Source organism: Spea bombifrons, chromosome 8 (assembly GCF_027358695.1).
Source record: "Spea bombifrons isolate aSpeBom1 chromosome 8, aSpeBom1.2.pri, whole genome shotgun sequence".
In the NCBI taxonomy this organism is placed as follows: Eukaryota; Metazoa; Chordata; class Amphibia; order Anura; family Pelobatidae; genus Spea; species Spea bombifrons.
In genome coordinates this window covers 27,136,309-27,159,292 of record NC_071094.1, presented here as the reverse complement: position 1 = coordinate 27,159,292, position 22,984 = coordinate 27,136,309, and the positions used below count along the sequence as shown (strand labels likewise).

The 22,984-nt window shown below is 38.9% G+C and overlaps 1 protein-coding gene across 1 annotated transcript in view; it reads left to right on the top strand.

Annotated features, from left to right (window-relative positions):
* The window catches only part of COL4A5 (collagen type IV alpha 5 chain), a 77,517-nt gene that overhangs the window by 35,275 nt on the left and 19,258 nt on the right, over positions 1-22,984 (top strand). The window contains exons 13-37 of the mRNA XM_053474008.1: positions 183-272; positions 2,343-2,396; positions 5,419-5,475; positions 5,877-5,921; positions 6,018-6,071; positions 6,704-6,745; positions 6,926-7,055; positions 7,185-7,340; positions 8,054-8,134; positions 8,543-8,635; positions 8,859-8,929; positions 9,322-9,513; positions 11,493-11,661; positions 11,957-12,049; positions 12,918-13,022; positions 13,548-13,645; positions 13,918-14,068; positions 14,214-14,327; positions 17,579-17,746; positions 18,187-18,276; positions 18,625-18,766; positions 18,979-19,079; positions 19,632-19,721; positions 20,467-20,606; positions 22,514-22,640. Of these exons, the coding sequence (XP_053329983.1) occupies positions 183-272; positions 2,343-2,396; positions 5,419-5,475; positions 5,877-5,921; positions 6,018-6,071; positions 6,704-6,745; positions 6,926-7,055; positions 7,185-7,340; positions 8,054-8,134; positions 8,543-8,635; positions 8,859-8,929; positions 9,322-9,513; positions 11,493-11,661; positions 11,957-12,049; positions 12,918-13,022; positions 13,548-13,645; positions 13,918-14,068; positions 14,214-14,327; positions 17,579-17,746; positions 18,187-18,276; positions 18,625-18,766; positions 18,979-19,079; positions 19,632-19,721; positions 20,467-20,606; positions 22,514-22,640 (2,653 nt within the window). The remainder of the gene's footprint in view (positions 1-182; positions 273-2,342; positions 2,397-5,418; positions 5,476-5,876; positions 5,922-6,017; positions 6,072-6,703; positions 6,746-6,925; positions 7,056-7,184; positions 7,341-8,053; positions 8,135-8,542; positions 8,636-8,858; positions 8,930-9,321; positions 9,514-11,492; positions 11,662-11,956; positions 12,050-12,917; positions 13,023-13,547; positions 13,646-13,917; positions 14,069-14,213; positions 14,328-17,578; positions 17,747-18,186; positions 18,277-18,624; positions 18,767-18,978; positions 19,080-19,631; positions 19,722-20,466; positions 20,607-22,513; positions 22,641-22,984) is intronic.

The window sequence follows — 22,984 nt, the reverse complement described above, 5'->3', positions numbered from 1 at the left end:
TCAGCCAAATGGGCAACGTCACACTATCAATCGAATAGAGTAATAGATCAGTGGAAGGGATATGTACGGAAAGATAGAAGTAGAACATTTAATAACGGAGCTCTTTGGCTGTATCAAAGCAAACACTGTAATTATTGTTAAAACAGAATACTGGTGCAATTGAAACACGCTTGTCTCATTAGGGCGACATGGGTCTTCAGGGACCACCAGGACCACCAGGGCCAAATGAACAGCAGAAACCACCTGATGTACAAGTGCAGAAAGGAGAAAAGGTTAGTAAAAGACAAAAGAATACTTAATATGATTGTTAATGATACTAATGTTGGAGATGTTAATTTGGGATAGCACCATTAAATCTACCTCTCAGCCGCTCCATGTAGCACATTCCCTTTTTCACAAACACTATTTTTCCATGTTTCCCAGCTACGTAAATACATAAATAATCCATAGACCGTGGAGACTTGGTAACGGCCAGCATCCAAGCACTCCTCCTGAAAGAAAATTTAAATGATGGGAGGATCTGCCGTTCTGGTTCTGTTTTCCAAAGTCCTCATGTGATGTAAATAAAACAAAGAAACTTTGCCTTCGTGCTCTTGGGTTACTGTAATATTATAAGATGGAGAGAGTTGACAAAGGAATGGGAAGATCATTCATTTAAAAGAATACATTTAAAAAGGGTCAACCAGAAGCTTTGGTAACGCCCCCCCACACAAAAAAAAATATTTTTATTGCTGGAGTTAATAATGTGTCTCTAAACACTGTGTGAACTAACACAGTAAAGGCCAATAGGGATAGTTGGGAAGAAATCTGAGAAATAAAAGGTTGAAAAAACACAAGGGGGGGGATTGCTGTGTAATGAAAAATATTGTGTGCTTTAAATGCATTTGATTTTTCATACTTGCTATGATTTTTTTAATGCATACGACATCATCGAACCACACACAAAAGTATTTTTATGAACTGCGGGACTATTGACTAAGCACCGACTTTTAATTAAGTGTTATCCTCCCCCATCCCTTCAAGACCTCAATCAGAAAAGGAATTCAGAATAGTACTTAGCTCATCAATTAATAATACACATTTTAATTGCGAGAAATACATCTTAAAACGGATTGAATCCTTTGGGAGCCATTGGGCTGAATTCAGTGTTCAACTTTAAACTATTATTAATTACTTTTATCTAGTGCTGTCATGTTCCACAGCATCGTACAGCTGGTGATGGGTAAACATGATATAAAAAGTAGTATATTTATTAAGTAATGTATCACATAGTGTGAGGAAGTCTTTGTTCAAACAAGTTAATCTAGAATTGAATAGCGATCCAGGCATAGATTTCCATGGAACAAAAATGAGATTCCAAAGATACCATAATAATATATTGACCTCGATTCATTAACCGAGATAAAGTGTAGCAATCTACTGAAGGATCGCTCTAGTAAATTACTTCTGATAGATTTTCTTCAGCATTGAATAGTAACAATAATAAGAAGAATATTTCATCCAAAACAATTTCTCCAAGCTAAGATAAGTTTGGATAAAGTTCCTGGGAAACTTTAAACACCCTGAGATTCTAACTATTGAAAACTATCACCTCTTAAGTTATTCTCAGTCAGGGCAATCTGACCCTTTCTGAATCGAAAGATACCGGCTGCAATTGTAAGCCACCGGCAACCACGGGCCATGACCCTTCATCAAACTACTCGGCTCTCTTCTTGTGGGGAAGTAGTAGAAAGCTTTGTGACGTTCTCTCAGATGGGATAATAAGACTTTCCTCATAAAAGAATCATGTCGCATTAATGTGTTCATGACATCAACTATTATGTCAGTAAAGAATCGTATTGTATGGTGACTTTGACAAAATTCAGTAGGTTTAGCCCTTGGTCACCTGGTGGCACTGTACTCCTATAACAGTCAGTTTTAGCTGAAATAATAGTTGAAAACAAGAGCACTGGTTTGAATGGATTTTTCATTATCGACAAATTTACAAGCGTTATACATTATGCTCAAATTCACCAAGTTATCCCATTTTCGCTTATTGCACGCAATTTAAGCCAATTGCACACAATGAAGCAACGCAGGGATTACCTAAAGCCAATTTTAGTACTACTCCTATCATATCAGCCTATTTTAAGAAACAGCAACCCTAGGAGTTGCTATTGAGTGTCCATTACAATCTTATCCAGTATTTTTTTTTATTGAAGATGATATTAAAAAACAGAGGTTTTATGTCCCTCAAAAACTAAATATGACAAAATCTAATAGTTTAGCTAGACTGTTCAGTTTTTGATTTCTTTACAACCAGATTTACAATGTCATCATTGCTCTTTCTTGTCTTCTGATAGGGTTCACTTGGGCCCCAAGGTTATCCAGGAGACCGTGGATTCCCAGGACCTCCGGTAAGTACTTAGTATTTTTTTTTTTATTATAGTTTTTTCATTTGAATTATTTTTATTTTATGCAAGACAAATACACCTGCCTGGGGAACATGGTGGCTTTACAGCCAGGAGTCTCTACCCTTTCTTTGGTTCTGTGGGTGAAACGTGTAATGCCACAAGCTGGCTGGAAGAATGGACAATAATGTCTCAGTAAGGGCACTTTTATGGGTAGTATCACACCACTCGCTCCCATAGGCATCACCCATACTGCACTGCAATAAGCTGTCAATGCTGGAACATCGTGAAACATTGCAATATTAGTACAGTATAGCGTTTTCTACAGTGCGTAATTTACGGTGCAAACTGCATCACAGATAGATCACGATATAGAATGTGATGTGTTTAAGAACTAACACAATAGTGCGGTGGGAAGTTAAGTTATTCACATGGCGTAGAAATATTTCTTTTTGAAGAAGATCACACTTCGTTACAGCTCAGTGTGGGATGCATAGTCACATAGGTGATTCAGATAGCACCCACTCAGAAATAACTATTGTAATAAATGTGTGTGTGAAGGGGCTATATACACTGTGTGTGTGTGTGTGTGTGTGTATATGTGTATATATATATATATACACACATATATATACCCACATATATATACATACAAACATCACATAAGGATTGCGAGTGTTTGGCAGTGGATCAGCCCATTGCAGAAATACTGCTGTTGATTCACAAATCTGTATGCAGAACACTGAGCTGGCTGGAGCTGTCGTGTGGAATGGGGCGCTCGCTATCTGTGTAATCTCCAGAATGTGACTGAAGCCAGAGATATCATTGTTTTCCTATAACCACTCATGGGGGATGACAGCATCAGCTAGCGGGATATGAATAACAGAGCGTATAGCGTTCATTATTTCCAGAATGCATTTAACAGCAGCTTGTAACAAAGCATACACTTCTTTATTAATTCTTCATTGAAAGTATTGCACAGCGTGTTCTAAAGAACAAAAAAGCTATAACCATCAGAACAGTGATCTGCTAGATGAGGTTGGTAGGAATGGCAAAGTTAGGCTAGCGTAAAGATAACTTTTTTATGGTACTTATAACATGTATAAATAACAATAAAAAGGATTACACCTCCTAATGTCTAAAACATTTAGAATCAAACAGACGGGACATACTAGTTTCTTAACACATAAACGTAACCTGTTGATCCAAGTAATTCTGTATTTGCTGGAATAATGTGTAATCCAAAGTATACAGCAACCCCACAAGCCTTGGCTCTTACAGAAATATAAAGATCCCCAATGACCTGAATATCTAAAGAAAAAACATTGTTTTTCGGGTAAAATGTATAGGTATTTTCCATGCTTCATGTTCTTTAAAGGTGAAAGTACTTAAAGGTGCTGTTCCGCTTGCCGTTGTAAATGTATTTACCAATATTTAAAATGATTCATAGTACGGTTCAGTGTCCAAACCCTTGGCAGAAATAATTATTTAATCATGTCAAATTTTGCCATTGTGTTATTTTTATGGGCCTTATTTGCTAAAGTTGTCTGCTTAACACACATGAGAGCGCAATTCATGTTTTGTGTAAGTGGAACTGGATCTTCAATGTTATGGATAAACCATACACCTTACATCATGTTAGGCTGTATCTTCATGACACCTAAAAGTTAGGCCTATATATATATATACCGTATTTGCTCGATTATAAGACGACCCTGATTATAAGACGACCCCCCAAAATCTGAATATTAACTTAGGAAAAAAAGAAAAAGCCTGAATATAAGACGACCCTAAAGGAAAAAAGTTTTACCAGTAAATGTTAATTCATGTAAACTATTTTTTTAATAAAAGCTATGATTGAGAAAAATATTTTTTTTTTGTTTTTATTTCTTGTATTTTCCAACCTGTCCCCCAGCTACGCACATCTGCCCCCAGGCTTGCCACACCAATATGGCACTGTGGCCCATGATATGCCTTTTAACCCTCTATATGCCACTGTGCCCCATGGTATGCCTTTTGACCCCCTATGTGCCACTCTGCCTCCAGAAATGCCTTATACCCCTATATCCCATTCTGGCATTTAGGGGGTTAAAATGCATATTATGGGGCAGAGTGGCATATAGGGAGGTATAAGGCATTCCAGGAGGCAGAGTGGCATTAAGGGAGTTAGAAGGCATTGTATAGAGCACTCTGCCTCCAGAAATGCCTTATACCCCTATATGCCACTCTGGCATTTAGGGGGTTAAAAGGCATATTATGGGGCAGAGTGGCATATAGGGAGGTATAAGGCATTTCAGGAGGCAGAGTGCTCTATTAAATGCCCCCTTAACGCCACTCTGCCTCCTGAAATGCCTTATACCTCCCTATATGCCACTCTGCCCCATAATATGCCTTTTAACCCCCTAAGTGCCAGAGTGGCATATAGGGGTGTAAGGCATTCCAGAAATGACACACACACACACACACACACACACACACACACTTACCGGTGCTTCCAATTTCCTGCTGTATTGCCGGGGCAGCGGGTTGACGTCTCATTCCGCGGCAGCCGGAAGGAGGTGGAGTTGGCAGCGGGGGTTTGTATGCGTCCGTCGCAAATACCTTCCCCGGCTGTCAGAGATCAGGAACTCTGGAACTCTGATCTCTGACAGTCGGGGAAGGTATTTGCGACGGACGCATACAAACCCCCGCTGCCAACTTCACCTCCGGAAGCACCGGTAAGTGTGTGTGTGTGGGGGGGTCGGGTGAGACAGGAGGATCCAGGTCCCCTGCAGCGGTGCGGGGGATCTGGATCTTAGTCTCATAATCAGACCTCTATTTGAGGTCTGATTAGAAGACGACCCCGATTATAAGACGAGGGGTATTTTTCAGAGCATTTGCTCTGAAAAAAACCTCGTCTTATAATCGAGCAAATACGGTATATATATATATATATAAATATATATATATATATATATACTGAGATTAATTGTGTGCCATATTCACTGTATTTTAGACTTTAAATAATATTTATTTATTTCTTTAACAGGGTCCTCCCGGAGGACAAAAAGGAGGGAAAGGAGAACCAGGGGAACCAGGAAAAATTGTAAGTATGCCCATAGTCGTTTATATGAGGGGTACAAATATCTACCAAATGAGATGAAAGTGCCAATTCATATTGCACGGAATGCTAATTATGGTTCATTTTAAGGATACATTTTCGGGCTTGGGCATATATACTGACCCTCCCACCTCAGTAGTTAAAGTTCACACCTTCCTGAATGTTCACCTTGGTTCAACCTACCAACTTTACCTGATCAGGAAAAGGATAAACATTCCAAGTAGTAGAAATGACCATCGTTTGTACCATCTGCAAGGACCTCTGTGGCCTTCAGAAAACTCAGTGGTTTCCTATTAATACCAACTGGAAACCAAATCAGCATTTTATTACAGTGCATACAGGTTTTGTCCTATTTTGGTTTTTATGGATTTTTTTTCTTTTTCTAGGGAAAACCTGGAAAAGATGGAAAGGCCGGGATTCCCGGCTCTAATGTGAGTTTTACTTTTCACTTAAGTTGTTTAGTATCCTAGTCAAGGAATGAATGAAGATAAATATAATTATTTTTTGTTCTTCTTGTTTTTTTGCAGGGTCTTCCTGGAGAGTCTGGGCTACCTGGGAATCCTGGCCGAGAAGGCGAGAGGGTAATCTTTTTTTTTTTTTTGTGTGTTTGTTTTTTTATTTTGTGGCGCTGCTTGAATGAAATATTAGTGATGATCCTGTAGGTGTTACACTTTGCGTTCAGGTATATTTTAATGTCAGGTCAAATATTTTGGTTTTTTCATGCTCACCTTTTGCTCATTATCCATCAGAGGTATTAGTGAACCACTCCCAGGTTTCCTCCAACCCATCGCTCTACTATTTACTTCATATTTAGCCCCAAATGGTAAATGTTCCCTGTTTTTTTGTAATATACTGTCATAGTCATCGTATGGCCATACATGCTCATATACAATAACATGCTGTTACAATGACTTCCAACTTTGGGAATTTCAAGCATAGCAATGGCCAAGGACTTTCCATTCTGGCTGGCTTCCCCTCCTCTTTGTCCTATGTTTTTAAGGCCGCTATAGTAAGATTGAAAAGGGCTGCATTTGATCTCTCCAGGTCCTTCTCTTGTTGAAGAATGAAGGAATCAAATAAGCAGATACATTAAAGCTATAGAAAATTCACCTTGAGGGAAGATAAATACTTTGCCTTTATTAATCTTCCAGCAACCATTCATGTTTGTAGCTGTCACGGCAAAACACTGCTTTCAATAAAATTATTATTTCAGGGGCAAAAAGGTGACCGTGGGTTCCCTGGACCTCCTGGAGAAGTAAGTAAAGTTTTTCTGCTATTTTGTTGTCAGACGGTTTACAATCTATGTTTATTGTTACACATTAGCAGATGTTGGCCATTAACTTCACCCCTCTGGCATATTTCATTTTTTGTGATTTATATGGCTTCAACATTCAGTTGGGGATAAAGAGAATATTCCTTATTTCCATATTTACAGGTGATTACTAGACCAGGCATTGGTAAAATTGGACCAAAAGGAAACTCTGGGTTTCCAGGAACTCCCGGGATAAAAGGTGAACGAGGTTTTCCAGGCCTCCAAGGCCCACCTGGTTTACCTGGACTACCAGGTAAGACACTAACGTATTTATGCACATCTATTATTCGGTAACAAAAATTTCGGGAGGATAGATTGTGCAGTCCAATGTGAACCAGTATACATGCCGGTTTCTGAGGGACAATGTGTTTGTTGTTTTTAGGTACTGCCATTCCAGGCCCCTCAGGAGACCCAGGCCTTCCAGGAGAAAGAGGGCAGAAGGGAGATGAAGGTTCACCAGGTATATCCATACCCGGCAGACAAGGGCAAGATGGCCGCCCAGGAGCCACTGGACCCCCAGGACCCCCTGGCCCTCCAGGTCCAACAATACCCGGTGAGTTAACTTTTTACTTCATGATGCACACCAGGTTGTAATGTTAATTAAAAGACACAAATATTTGACTCTCCAAAATCAGTTCTATTAAAATTATGTTGGCTAATGGTTGGTGATCTATAATCATCAGATTACGAAACATTTTTTACATAAAAAAGTTTCCATTGTTCCAACAACATGCAGAGGCACGAGAATGTACTAAACCACAGAATTTTAATAGTCCGAATTATTCTGTAAACTTTTAATCACCAGATATAGTTTTGGCCTAAAACACAAGTTAATATATGTGCTATATTTTTCCCAGGTGTGTAATGCAACAGAGATAGTACAGTAATTGCAGCATAAACATCAGAACATTTATTTTCACAATGTTGCAACTTCCTCAGCCAAACACCTTAGGCTGAAAAAACAAATCAGAATCCATGGTGGTCATTGTCATATTTCTGAAATACCATTTCTGGAGTGTTAAATGTGGTGCAATCACCAGAGCACCCAATGGAAATGTTTGTTTGATTTTTGAGATTGAGTGCTGTAATTAGTCACTTCTAAATATTTGATATGTTATTTTTAATTCTGTGAGTGGAATTGTTGTTTCTCTTTCTTTGTTCTCTGATATTACCTGTTTATGTGACGTTAGCAGTCCAAAGTAGCGTTGCTGATTGTTAACTGAAATCCCTGACGCGTACTTTCCGATACAGGTGGACTATGCGAGCCAGGTCCTCCCGGTCTCCCAGGGCTTCCAGGTGATCCAGGATTTTTAGGAGAGAGGGGGCAGAAAGGTAAGCTACATGACAGGTATGGTAGCTTGTATAGCCCTTGACCATGTCAGATGTGATAAAACAACGCGTTCGTAACGTGCTCCTGAACACGCCGTGTTGCTGTATTCTGGTGTGCCAAGTGCTAACATGAATTATTAGATAATGATTAATACATTTACGTGTTTATTTGATCCGTACCTTTGTAATTGATGTCCTCCATGTTTTAATATGCAATATTAGTAAGTCTGAATCCATAGTAGATGAAGGCTACACCCTGAAATACATCAGTTAAATATATATTTAATTACTAATGTTAGTGGTTTAATTTGTTTTCAATACATTTTAACTTGGACATATTGTATTTAACAATCATTTATATTCCATTATACCTTATAGACATTTCCATTGTAAACGACTTTTTTCATGCAGGTGACAAAGGAGATACTTGCTACAACTGTATAGGAAACGGCATTCGAGGGCTACCAGGTGATCCCGGTTTACCAGGTCCTCCTGGAAGTCCAGGTAAAACAAACACCTTACCCTTGGGGAGATCTTGCAGATTATGGAAAACACATTGATGGCACATCTTACATTTTCATGCTTTAATGTCAAAAAAGATATCTGATGTCAACAAAATCTGTGGTACAACAGAGGTACTGCAGAGTTTTACTGTATAACTGCTATATCAAATGTTTCTATCCAAACATGCTGTTTGGTCTGCTTTAATCCATTTCTTTTTTAATAGGATTGTCTGGATTTCCTGGGACAAAGGGAGAATCAGGCCTTCCAGGTCCACAGGGACCACCAGGACAGCCAGTAAGTTTCTGTTCAGAAAATCTTTTGTGATCCAGATCACAGATTAAATGGTAATCATTCTAGTGAGGAAGAGGCAAATTCCATGGCTGTCAGACTTCCAACCAGCCTTATGCTTGCACTGACAATTTTGCAGCTAATACATTGATTAAGCTTCAAGTCATGAATACGCTGATTACAGTAAAATAATGAAGTACTTCAACAGTGTGAGTTTTCAATAGAGTTTGGATAGACAGTCCTGTATGTCACCCAAACCTCAAGCCAGACAAACTATCATCTAATGTGATTTCACCTATTGCCACTCTCTGTCACTTTGTATATTATGCTTAGATAGATTTGGGACAGCAATTACAATTGTACAACATGATTTATTCTTACGTGTCTTCTACCCACAGGGTTTTCCTGGTAGTCCTGGTAGTCTTGGTAGACCAGGTCCAAAGGGAGATCCTGGAGATGTGATTGGCCTACCCGGACTCAAAGGAGAAAAAGGTGATACTGGATTCCCAGGTCCGGCAGGGTCACCTGGCCTGGATGGACTTCCTGGAAGAAATGGCAGCCCTGGTCTTCCAGGACTCAAGGGAGAGCCGGTATGTTTTTCTTTTATACTGTAAAATACTCCTTTGATAAACATACATACATTTAAGTAATGATTACAATGTATAACTACTTATACTAGTAATGGTAAAGCCTGCTTAATTAAATAGGCTGTATAGCAACTTGGTTCTCTTTCCTATGCTATTTTTCTTGATATAATTAATTACTTATGTTGTTATGGAGTATATTGCATAGTTAGGACTATAGTGGGAATTGTGATATTGTTGTTTGTAGAGTGAGATGTAAAATAGGATAGGAATTCTTTGCTATCCAACATCTCACATAAAAATAAACAATACATCTAACACGTGTGTTTTTACAACCGTCTGTGATAAAATGTTAAACATTTATGAATTCTTACTCCCAAATAGTGTCTTTGGAATCAGCCAGAAGCCCTAGTTATCTTTGGTTTTATCATTTATCTGTAATACACATTTACAATGTATGACCAACAGTATGTGGACACCCCTCCTGATTATTGAGTCTAGGTCCATTTCCATAGACAACATAGTCCAGAATGTTGGAAGAGAAGGCCTGGCTCACAATCTCTGTTCCAGTTCATCCCAAATGTGTTTGATGGGGTTGAGGTCAGGGCTCTGTGCGGACCGTTAAGTTATTTCACACCAGACTCATGCAACCATGTCTTATGGGGCTTGCTTTGTGCACTGGGGCACAGCCATGCTGGAATAGAAAACTGTTCTCACAAAGTTGGAAGCATAGTATTATCCAAAATGTCTTGGTATGCTGAGGCATTAAGATTTCCCTTCACTGGAAGTGAAAAACAGCCCCATATCATTATCCCTTCTCCACCAAACTTTACAGTTTGCACAATGCTGGTAATGTTCTCTTAGCATCCGCCAAACCCAGACTCACCCATCAGACTGCCAAACAGAGAAGTGTCACTCTACAGAACACGTTTTCACTGCTCCAGAGTCCATTCTTTACACCACTCGATATGACGCTTGGCATTGCACTTGGAAATGTGAGGCTTGCATGCAGCTGCCCGGCCATGGAAACCCATTCCACGAAGCTCCCGCCGCACAGTTTTTGTGCTGATTTTAATGCCAGTGGAAGTTTGGAACTCTTCAGTTATGGAATCAGCAGACCGTTGGTGACTTTTACAGACCATGCGTCTCAGCACTCGGTGACCCTGCTCTGTGACTTTACGTGGTCTTCCCCTTTGTGGCTAAGTAGCTGCTGTTCCTAAACGTTTCCACTTTTCAATAACACCGCTTACAGGTGACCGTGGAATATCTGGCAGGCATGAAATTTCATAAACTGACTTGTGGCATCCTATCACAGTTCCACCCTTGAATTCACTTAAGCTCTTTAGAACAACCCCTTTTTGTCACAAATGTATGTAAACAGAGACTGCATGGCTAGGTGCTTGATTTTATACACCTGTATAGATTTACCTATAACACCAGAAATAGCGTTACTGCATATCAAGAATTACATGTGAACAGAATGAGATTCTAATACATATTTTGTTAGACACCTTAATGATAATAGCAAGAAATTTGAAATCTAACAATACTTTAACATGGGAAATGATAACAATGCAAGCCTTATGCCAGATAAGAATGGAATACGGAAGGGATGAAATATAAATTTTATCTCCCCAAATATCTATGCGAGGTGGATGAATAAGATATCAATAGCTTGGATATAATCCTGACTATGATTCTATATATTATGGAAAGTGAACATATCCCTCTCCCTTGGGCATTTTGTCATAGTCTTTATTTTCTCTATTGTCTCTATTCTCTATTTTTCTCTATATGTTGCCTTGCAGCATACAAATACATGTAAATGCAACTACCTGCTTTTATAAATGCCTCTATTGCACATATGATGAGGTCATAATTTTGCTGGGTTTGTTTCTGCATTATTTTTTTTGCTTTTCAGCCTACAGAACATCAAGACTATATTTGTTTATTTGTTGCTTGAGGTGTGGATTGTTTATTTACAGGGTGGTGCTGCCTTTAAAGGTGAACGTGGTCTCCCTGGAGATGCGGGTCTACCAGGGCTCCCAGGTGACAGGGGACCAATGGGTCCTCCTGGATTTGGTCCTGCAGGTCCTCCCGGTGAGAAAGGTGTACAAGGTGTCTCTGGTCGTCCAGGAGCTCCTGGAGTTCCAGGTAATTCAAATTCACTTCTATGATGTGGGTTGCAAGATAAACTATATTAGTAACTGTAGTGACCACGATGGAAGATTCTGTGGTATCATTGATGTTCCATCTTTTGTTTCAGTCTGTAGTATGTATGTATTGAATCACAGAACCTAAGCCAATTCTGAAGACCTAGGTAGACAGTGGTACTACAGATGTTTAGAGAAACTTGCATAAACTGTGTTATCATCGGCCTATAAGTTCAATTGGCATGTTCACAATACATTAACATATGTTTAAACTCACTTTGTTTTTAAATTCCTAGGTCCTAAAGGATCTGCTGGTCAAACCGTAACCGAACCAGGTCTTCCTGGCCCTCCAGGTATTCCAGGTATTCCAGGAGATACAGGAATGCCAGGTAATTTAAGTAACAAACTCCTCTATTATTATTTTTTTATCCTATTAACTACCAAAAAGGGCTCAAAAAGGGGTTAACATTTAGACCACCTCTTGGCCTTACCTAGACTGATGTTCAATGAGGTTGCCAGTAACTTTGTGTCCTACAATGTGTCTTTGTCAAAAGAATAGTAGACCCTGAGCAATGCTGTAGTACTCGCCAAAAGTCACTTTACAAAAATACAAATAGTCACCAACTGGCAAAGTCAAAAATGTATGTATAAAGCAGAAGAGGTGGAAACAAATGCTAGGAATTGTCAGGCTGTCCCAGCAGCATCCTAGCATTTTGACTGGTTGCTGTGAAATTGTGTACATTAAACTAACATTTAGTTGGGTTTACAGATTGAAATAAGCAATATTTATGAAAACCTTCGGGGGAAAGGTATTTTAACTTCCTTTACTAAGGTTTGTCATGGTTATTCCTCCACATTCTCATTCATTCTCTCTCCCCTATTATCAAGTTGCTGATTGTTGTTGACTGGCTCAGGCAGCCTTTTTAAGGTTACGGGAGGAGAATATATATAAGTTTAGGACTGGAAAACATTTGCGTAATGTCTGCTCTGCCACATCAAATCTTCAAAACAATTACCCAAATGAAAAGCGCAGTCTAAGGAAAATTTCATAAAGTTATTTAATCAAACAAAAATCTGTGATGCTGACAGTTCCCCGTTAACAGCACATTGGCTGAATGTATTTGCATGCATCTTAAGCAGACAGTAGTCATGTCAACAACAGTATTGTGTTCTTAATATCAAGATGTGCATAGCTTGTGCTGTGGAAATGTTCATACAATTGCTAACATTTTGCATTTTAACCACCTTATGTTAAAGGTGAACCTGGTCAGCCTGGCCAGCCTGGACTCCCAGGTTTTCCAGGATCGAAAGGAGATCCAGGCATTCCAGGAATTGGACTTCCTGGCCCAGTTGGTGGAAAAGGTAAGCAACAAATATAAACCTTTACTGGCTTTCCAATTGTGTCCTAGGAAAGAATGTTTATTTTTTTAATTAAATTGATACTATTTGGAAATTCACAAAGAGTAAGCCAGGTAACACGGTAATGATTTATCAAGCATCTATAAGGCTTGCACAAGTTGTCACGGGGTGATTTTTTGAAGTCAGTTGGCCACTTGGTGAATTGAACTCTAGATATGTAAACCTGGTGGAACTAGGTAGAAGAGGCCCCTGCTATTTTTAACCATGACTGATTGCTTTTTTTCTAGAAGGTGGAATTTACCTGAAGCTAATTACTGAAATTCATGCACTTGGAAAGTTTTAATAATAGATTTTTGGACATTTTTTGGTACCACCAATCATAAAACATAAAATTTGCAAGGTCAAGCAGGCAGTGTGGAAGAAATGCATGAATGGTAGTAGCAGTGAGGATGTTTTCTGATATACATCAATATTTTATTTATTAAATAGTTTTGGCTGGTTATGTCTAACGTCTCCCACGTGCAACAGGTTTTCCCGGAAATCCTGGACCACCAGGACCACCAGGCTCGTCAGGAAGACCTGGCTCAGATGGGACACCTGGGCAGCCTGGTTTACCAGGACCAAAGGTAACAAAAAATGAAAAATGTTTATTAACAATAATTTACTAAAGAACATGTGCCAATATCATGGTTTCTTAAAAAAAAAAAGTTTTTGAAGAATGAAAACAGTACGAAAAGCAATATGTTTCTTCAAATGACTATGCAAATACAATACAGTAGCCTCAGTTGAGAAAATACTGGTGCATATATTGATGTGGATTTATGAATTATGATGGCTCTGAGGAGACTTCACTTAATACCCTCTCTTAGACTTAATTTCTTTTTTCTGTCTATGAAAGGGTGACCCAGGATTTGGTTTACCTGGGCTTCAGGGCCCCCCTGGTTCTCCTGGCTTGAAAGGATCACAAGGACCAAAAGGAGACCCTGGCTTCCCAGGGACCCCGGGAAGTCCTGGGAGAACAGGTTTCGATGGATCTCCAGGACCAAAAGGTACATAATGGAACTATATGTAATAAGTAATTTAATAGATTATAGTTCCCCTTATTTGTTGTGAAAAAATACATTAAGATCCCCACCATGTAGATATGAACGAAAATAACATGCAACTAGATTTATTATATTCTCATTTTCCTAGGGGATCCTGGACAAAATGGGCTTCCTGGATCTCCTGGAGCTCCAGGGGTACCTGGAATAGGAGGCCAGGGTCCACCAGGTCCTCCAGGCCTTCCTGGACCCGCTGGACCACCAGGTAAAGTAATTCTGTAACATACCTAAGATAATGGAAATACAAATTCTAAACATTGTGCAGTGACATTAGACACTTATGTTATTGTGGAAGATATATACAGATCTCTTAATGCAGCTTTTGGCGTTGGAGACAGTTACAATAACATATTATTCCACTTCCAGAATCTTAGCTACCTATAGGCATTCGTGATGGTGTTGGCTAAAGATCATACTGTGCTCAGCGTAGCTAGTAGAGTGAGATGATTATAGTCTGGACTGCCATGCTGTCCACCTGTCCACCTTACTTTTATAATGATTTTTAATTTGAGTTATGACTACTAAACTTGCCAGCTTCAAACGTAAGCATATGACGAAAGCTTGGTTCAGCATGTTCAATTTTTTGTTAAACAATAGGCATATATTTAATGAATCAAGGCGTCATTCTGTCTAATGGCTGTGTTAAGAGCTAGGCTAGAACTAAAGGTATAATTTAGTATCATGATCTGAGTGTAAATTAGATTTACTACCTTGTGTGTTAGAAGGACAATCTTCATTTGAACTTCATTATTATGGCCTAGTACCAATGGTCTTCTCTTGAAAAGAGGGCTGAGATTACCCTGTATAAAGAATAATAAAGCCATGGAGTTCAAATGTCCCCTTCTCCTGCAATCTTCAGCAAATTCTCACGTTTCTTATTGTCAGCATGGAACATTACAAGCATAGGATGTCTCCAAACATAGTATAGGGAGTATTAAAGGAACAGTTTGCTGGAAAAAAACAGATATATCGCTGTTTATATTAAGTCATGACTCCACTGCAAACAGTCAGTAATACGTTTTGTTGATATATAATATTCATACAGTATTTTTGTCCATTCTGTAATATTTATTTTTCTCTGATTTGTTTTGTATCTTGGAAATGCATTGTGCTGGCTTTTTTCTTTTCTACGATTATTATTTTTTTTTTTATCTTTTCACATCTAAGTTCACATGCAATGTTATAGCCCATTCACTGCACCCAAGTACTAAAAATCACACCGAATGCAGTCTTTGTATCAGTATATTTTCACTCACTGTTCGCTTCCAATACCTGAGCACATTTTTTTTTTTAAATATTGCTTTGTACGGAATTTTCTGTAATGTATAATGCATGTCTTACGTACCTGCGCTAAACCTCTGTGATGCTGTAGAGTCCCGTTGAGGACTTCCAGCTCCAGCTGGTTTAGCGGTGTGACGCACGGCCCATAGCGACGTCACTGGACAGCCACACGCACCTTTCTGAGTACTTCTTGTGTCTATGTGTGTCTACTATCTGTGTCTTCTCAATTACTTTATCAGTTCAAGATTTATGAATGGTTGTTTTTTACTAACCGTGCATGCTCCTTATGAAGTGCATGCCTGTAAGATGAGCTGTCCCTCTTTTGGACTCTTGTCTCGTTGTCTTTCATTGAAGAAGCATTGCCATCTGAGAAAACATCTGTTTCATTTCACACTGAACCACAGATCTGCCACACCTCGGAACAGCGAGGCCGTTTACTGCATTCCTGCCTCCAACGCACACATTCATAACACATTTTCTTTTCTGTTTGTCCTTTGTTTACACATATACGCTATTGTGGGGTGACTTTAAACCAAAAGTAGGCAGCCTGAGACTCTAGGATGAAGAGTCTAATCCTCTACTACACTGTATCCACTCACTGTGGAACTATAAATTGAATTCTAGATGGCAATGTTTTCTTTTAATGGCTGCCCCTTCCCAGATGCATGTTATCCTTAAATCTATGAATCCTACCATACTAAATGGTGTTTCATACAATGGCATTTCTCTACTAAATAGTGTTTGTGATAAATGGATCTGCTCCCTGCTAATGTAATACATGTTAGGGCTGGAACTGGTCCATTGCAGTAATCTAAGATAATTAAAAAAGATATAGAAAACATGTATAGAGTATATAGAGATATAGAGTAATCATGTCAAATTGTCATGTTATGCACTGCATACCCATTGTACAATGCGGCAGAATATGATGGCGCTATATAAAACAATAATGCCAAAAACATGTTACCTATATAGACATGACTAGAGTAAGATCTTGTCCCACACACGAGTTCATGTAAAATCAGGGTACAGTAAATTCTGAGACCCTTTAAACACCACCTGTTTAATAGCCCATCACAAAGTGACTTAGCAATGGTGAAAACTGAATGGTTTTATTAGCCGCTCTTATGGAAACCAGAACTTGTCAGGAGGTAAAAATATTCTGAAGTAAGTCACCTCTATATATGCAGGGAATTCAGATGTGATATAACACGAAGCAGAGCTCTAATCGAATTGTTCAAATATTGTTAGAGTAGAATATGTAGTGGCTATCTCCAGGCAAATCTCCCCCTGTCCTTCGGTTAACTGTACCCTTTTGTTCTAATGTCTGTGTGTGCTTATTTTTGTTTTTTTATCTTAACCTAACAACTCCCTGACTGCATTATTTGCAACTCCTTTCTGCTTGATGCCTCCTGATGACCCTAACCTTGATGATTTGTGACCCAAGGTCCTCCAGGTACTGTGGTTGCTTCTCCAGTTTATTTTTTGCTGATCATTCTGATTTTTTATTTTTTTTATTTTTAAACAGACGTGTAATCACAGAGAATCTGGCCATTATTCAAGATTATTTTGGTCCCACAATATGCACATATTTATTTTTTTGACAAACATATCACCACCCTGGTACAGCGTAACCTACCAAGCGTGAATATGAATGTCAGGCAAGAACAGGATGGTGCATTTTTGTCAGATTCTTTTTTGTTTTTTATAACACTTTATCAATTTTTCATGGTTTTTTTTTACTTGAAGACTGTCGGTATTCTAATATACATATATTTATTGTAAGTTCTGTGTGAGATGCCTGACACCAAGAGATGAAAACATTGCAGTGTAAAATAAAAGCAGCAGTTGTATTACCGGCATATTTTATAAAGATTTTCTGAGCATGTAAGCACACCTCGGTATATTTTCTATAATTTTGGTCACATGGTATGCAGCAATATCTTTTTATTGGGGCTTTTCAACCCTTCACTCTTTAAAAAGACTGAAATTCCCGATAAACAATAATTGTTGTTTTTAGCAGTACGCTGAGATAAGCACTTTTATGGGGGGGTTGTGTCTTTTTCCCAATTTATGTAAACCTTCATTACTATTTCATGCTCAATATGACGTGTAGCGATGGTTTTATATTGTGTTTGTGGCAACCAGGTACTAACTGATTCTATTGCACCCCAGGAATAGCAGGCATACAAGGTGAGAAGGGAGATCATGGTCCTCCAGGATTTGATACTCCTGGGCCTCCAGGAGATCGAGGTAGTCCTGGATTTCCTGGAGAAAGAGGATTTAACGGTCCACCAGGGCCACCAGGCACCCAAGGTCGTGATGGGGTACCAGGCTTTCCAGGTCAGAATCCTCTCTCTCTCTTTTTTTTACAGCACATTTATGTTACTGAGGTTTCACTGAGGTCCATTATATGGCAGATGGTAATGTTAATTGGTAATTGTTTAGATTATTTAAAGTTCTTAGTAAAACATAAAGTTGTGTTGATGTTTTGGTTTTTCACGTAGTGTCCAGCTGTATGGTAGACACCCCAAAAGTGTATTTTAATTCGTTTTAAGACCAGCTCAGTGGAGTTGTTAAAGCCCTTTTGTCCCATTAATTTCTATGCCGGTGTCTTACTTTTAGTGATTGTGCTGTCTGTAGTTTATTTGTCCCCAATGGTTAATGAGTTGATCCTCAGATCAACAGGAATAAATTAAGATTGTTTTAAGTCTATTTAGTTTGGTAACAAAATTTACATGGAAGATAAATGTATTTTACTCTATGAAAATGTTTTGTTACAGGTGCTAAAGGTGAAATGGGAGTAATGGGACCACCAGGGCCAGCCGGAACCCCTGGAAACCCTGGAAGTCCTGGTTTTCCTGGTCCTAAAGGTAAAATCACAAAAGTTATTATTATGCTACCTGTGACCTTATTTTATAAGTAAAGGCTATGGTAAGGGTTCATTGTCATCTAGCTAGTAGTAAGAGCTCTTCAAAGTACTTCTACACCAGAGCCATATGAATCATAAACTCAGTCTCATACATTGAGGAATGGTTCCTGTGTTAGTAGTGGTCCTTTTGTTTCTTTGCTCTTGTCAAAGTGTAGCCAATCTTCAAAATGCCCAACTTCATCTTAAAAATACACCTGTTTTAATATCAAGGTATTTCTGATGCTCAAGCATAGACAAAGGTCTTATTTGTAAATTGTATTTTAAAATGTGATTTGAATCTGGTTTCTAGGCAATGATGGATTTCCTGGCCAGTCCGGTTCTAATGGAGCTCCTGGCTTCAAAGGTGACAAAGGAAGTGCCGGAATTCCAGGTCCTCCTGGAAGTATTGAGGGCCCTGGCGGTCTGGGATCTAAAGGAAGTAAAGGAGAACCCGGAGAACCAGGTAAAATGCTGGATTCATGAGACCATTGACATCCAAATGGCTGTTTTTTATAATTCCATAGCAAAATATTACTGCTAGTGATGTGCCTCTTAACTATTTTTTTTAAAACTTATATGAAATAATAGAAAAAAAACAATAACTTTGTGTAGCAATTTGGTGAATTAGATTTTAATGCCATTCATTGTACACTCATTTACTTTAAGGTCAACCTGGATTAAATGGCGAAAAGGGCTTTAGCGGTATTCCAGGAAACCAGGGACCACCAGGTCAAAATGGATTCCCAGGACCCCCAGGAGCACCAGGTACATGAGTAAAAGACTTTTCACTGACATTATTTGTGATTTTTTTTTAATGGACATTACTCATGAGGACCTCTTGTTTAGAATAGTAAGAAAGCATGATACTTAAGTTTCTTTACCTTGCATTTAGTGGATTAATCATTCAATAAAATAATGTGCAATGCAAATATCTAACTGACCAGACTCGACTGCGGTCATATGCCGTTTTATGCTAACACCCACAAACCATCTCGCATATTCATTAAAATGTAAACTGTTTTGGAGGGCCTGCAACTTAAAATGTTTGCGAGTTTAGATTTCAGTGAGAACTTTCATGTCCTCGCCTGAAATTTGCAATACCCCTATATACACATTAAAGATAAATAAATAGAAACAAGAATTCCCAGGATGATCTCCCTCTTCTTCCTCCACCTCATATGTGTTGAGGGGTTAAGTAAACACAATTGGTATTATAATATTGTGTGCTTTTCCTATATCCAATGAAGCTAGACTAGAAGAAGATAGACCACATCACATATTTGAAAAAACTCAATTATTTTTGCAATCTTTCACTAGGACTCAAAGGCGACCCTGGCTTTCCTGGACAGCCTGGACTTTCTGGATCACCAGGACCAAAGGGCAGTATGGGAGAGATGGGACTTCCTGGTAAGAACACGTGAAAACATATTCTCAGCTGGAACAGAGCTTTGGAGATGTTGTCATGACTTATCCTTTGCCTGCAGATCAAAGCAAACTTTAGGATACAGCAGTTTGTAAGCAATCTGATATGCATGCAAAAATGTTCCATGATCATACATTACAGTAAGGAACAGATTACTAAATTCCGGCTGGTATCATACACTGTTTGGATTTTTCCATTCAGTACGCTTCTTTGACATATTCCGTAGGTACTTGAATTATGACTCACACCCTTGATGTCCATACATAATTCATAAAGCAACTGAAAACCGTACCTTAAGCCCACTGTCTTTTTTAGTGCTAAGAAATGCGCCTGTAGAGTTTAGCTTTGCTGTATGAATGCATGTTAATGGTCAATGAAGAATGTCTAAACCAAAAGAATATGGTGTAGAAGGAAAGTGAATGAATAGTATGGAAACAGAAGTGGAATTAAAGGGACAAGTGGATGAGGGACAGGGTGAAGGGAACTGAATAGCAAATGACATGACAATACAGGAAGGAACTGAGTGTTACAGACCTGATAAAGGAAACTGATGTTTTGTTGATGACATTTTGAGGATTTCAGTGGGTAATAGGCATGAAGGCCTGGTAAGGACAGGTATGAACAAAAAACAAAACAAAAGAGCTGAGTTAATGAAATGATGGGTAAGACAAAGGTAAGCACTTCCTTAATAGAAGCCTTATATCTCTGCTTCCGATCTTCCTTTAATAGGGCCATCTGGTTCTAAAGGTTCCCCTGGACAGCCCGGACGCCCTGGCTCACCAGGGTCTCCTGGATTTTCTGGACTTAAAGGTGATAAAGGTGAACCTGGGCTTTCAGGTGTTGGTCAGCCTGGTTTATCTGGACCAAAGGTATGTAGCTGAATAAAGTTTACATAAAACAGTGGTATGTTTTTAATTTAATGTATGCATTCAATTTTGTATATCAGTTTTATTTTGCAAATGAACTGTTCCTATTTAGTAAAGAACTATGAACTAAGAAATGTTCATTATATTCTTCAAAATAAAATTCAAATAGAGTGCCTACAAAGACATTTGTAAGAACACCTGGATATGTTTATATATACCGTTGTGCTCAAAAGTTTGCATATCCTTGAAGAATTGGTAATATATGTACCATTTTTAAAGAAAACATGAGTGAGCAGGCAAAACACATTTATTTCTGATGGGATTCATATTCAACTGTAGGTTATAACAGAATGACACAATCAGGAAACAAAACATTGCAACAAAGGAAAAAATGAAATGACCCATGTTCAAAAGTCTGCATACCCTTAGTTCTTAATACTGTGTATTGCCCCCTTTAGCATCAATGATGGCGTGCAGTCTTTTGTAATAGTTGTCTATGAGGCCCCAAATTCATGCAGGTGGTATAACTGCCCATTCGTTGTGGCCAAATGCCTCCAGGTCACGCATTCTTTGGTTGTCTTGCATGAGCCGCACTCTTGAGATCTCCCCAGAGCAGCTCAATGACTATAAGATCAGGAGACTGCGATGGCAGCTCCGGAACCTTCACCTTTTTCTGCTGTAACCACTGGATGGTGTACATGGCCTTGTACTTGGGGTCATTGTTATGCTGGAAAGTCCAAGAGCGTCTCATGCGTCCCAAGAATTTTCTGATACCGTACTGCATACATCTTGCCATTAATGTTCACATGATTCCCTGTGTCTTTAGAGCTCACACACCTCCAAACCATCAGTGAGCCACCACCATGCTTCACAGTGGGGGCTTTTTTGTGGCATTGGTGCAGTAAAGGCTTCTTTCTGCCAACTCGATCCTGCAGCTCATTTGTGTTCATTCTGTTCCTTGAAACAACCACAACGTCTTTTTCCAGAGCAGCCTGTATTTCCCCTGAAGGTTTTTCTTTGTATCCTGAACACTTCTTCTGGCAGTCCTGGCTGAAATCTTTCTTGGTCTACCTGACCTTGGCTTGGTATCAAGAGATCCCCGGATTTTCCACTTTTAATAAGTGATTGAACAGTACTGACTGACATTTTCAAGGCTTTGGATATCTTTTTATACCCTTTTCCCTCGTTATAAAGATTAATTACCTTGTTACGCAGGTCTTTTGACAGTTCTTTTCTGCTCCCATGGCTCAGTATCTAGTCTTCTCTGTGCATCCTCTGAGAGCTAACAAACTCATTGACTAGTTATACACAGACACTAATTGTAATTTAAAAAGCCACATGAGTGGGAAATTAACCTTTAATTGCCATTTAAACCTGTGTGTGTCGTCTCATGTGTTTGTAGCAAGGCCAAACATTTAAGGGTATGTAAACTTTTGATCAGGCCCATGTGGGTGATATCTGTTATCATTATGAGTTAAAAAGGAGCCAAACAACTATGTGACAATAAATGGCTTCATATGATCACTAGCCAGAAATAAAAGTTTTTTTACATGATCGTTCAGATTTTCAAAATCAATGCCAACATTTCTGCCAGGGCATGCAAACTTTTGAGCATAACAGTACATAGTGAAATCGTATGCAATATTGCTCATTAGCAGTGGTGTATTTATGTGAGGCTCCACTTTTACAACTTTGTACCACAGTGTTATTTATGCATAACATTAGCAGTTAGAACACCAATTACCGGAAGTAAGTATGTCGTTGTACTGAAGATTTTTTGATAAATGTCAATTAAATTGATTGACTAACCTTCTATAGTTTATGGAAGCATCAGCCAGCCTTCTAAACCATTTATGTTCAGGAAATCAGATATGTTGATGCTTGATGCATTACTATGTTTTGTCTTTTAGGGGGAACCAGGTCCAAGTGGATTTCCAGGAACACCTGGTGGCAAGGGGTTACCAGGAAACCCAGGTCTCCCTGGATTACCTGGAGTTCAAGGGTCGAAAGGAGATACAGGTCTTCCAGGATTTCCAGGTAAACAGATTATTGTTTAATTCTGATTATGACATATATAGAGATGTTCTCCAACATGTCAGTGTAAAGTGTTGTATAGCAGGGTCCGAACTAAAATTATCTGTTAAAACTCAGAAGATCTGATCACCAGTCTACACAGAAGTAGCCTATATTGCACAAGTAGATCATCCAGAACCTACTATACAGAAGAGAAAGCTAGTGTAGTATTGAGTTTTGAAGTATGCAGGCCTGTATAACAAAATCCCACCGCTACTACTCCTTTCGCCTTGAAGGACGCTGGTCAGTGCAATGCTGATGAATGTATGAAGTGGTCAAATACCCAGAATCCTTACTCATTGCACCTG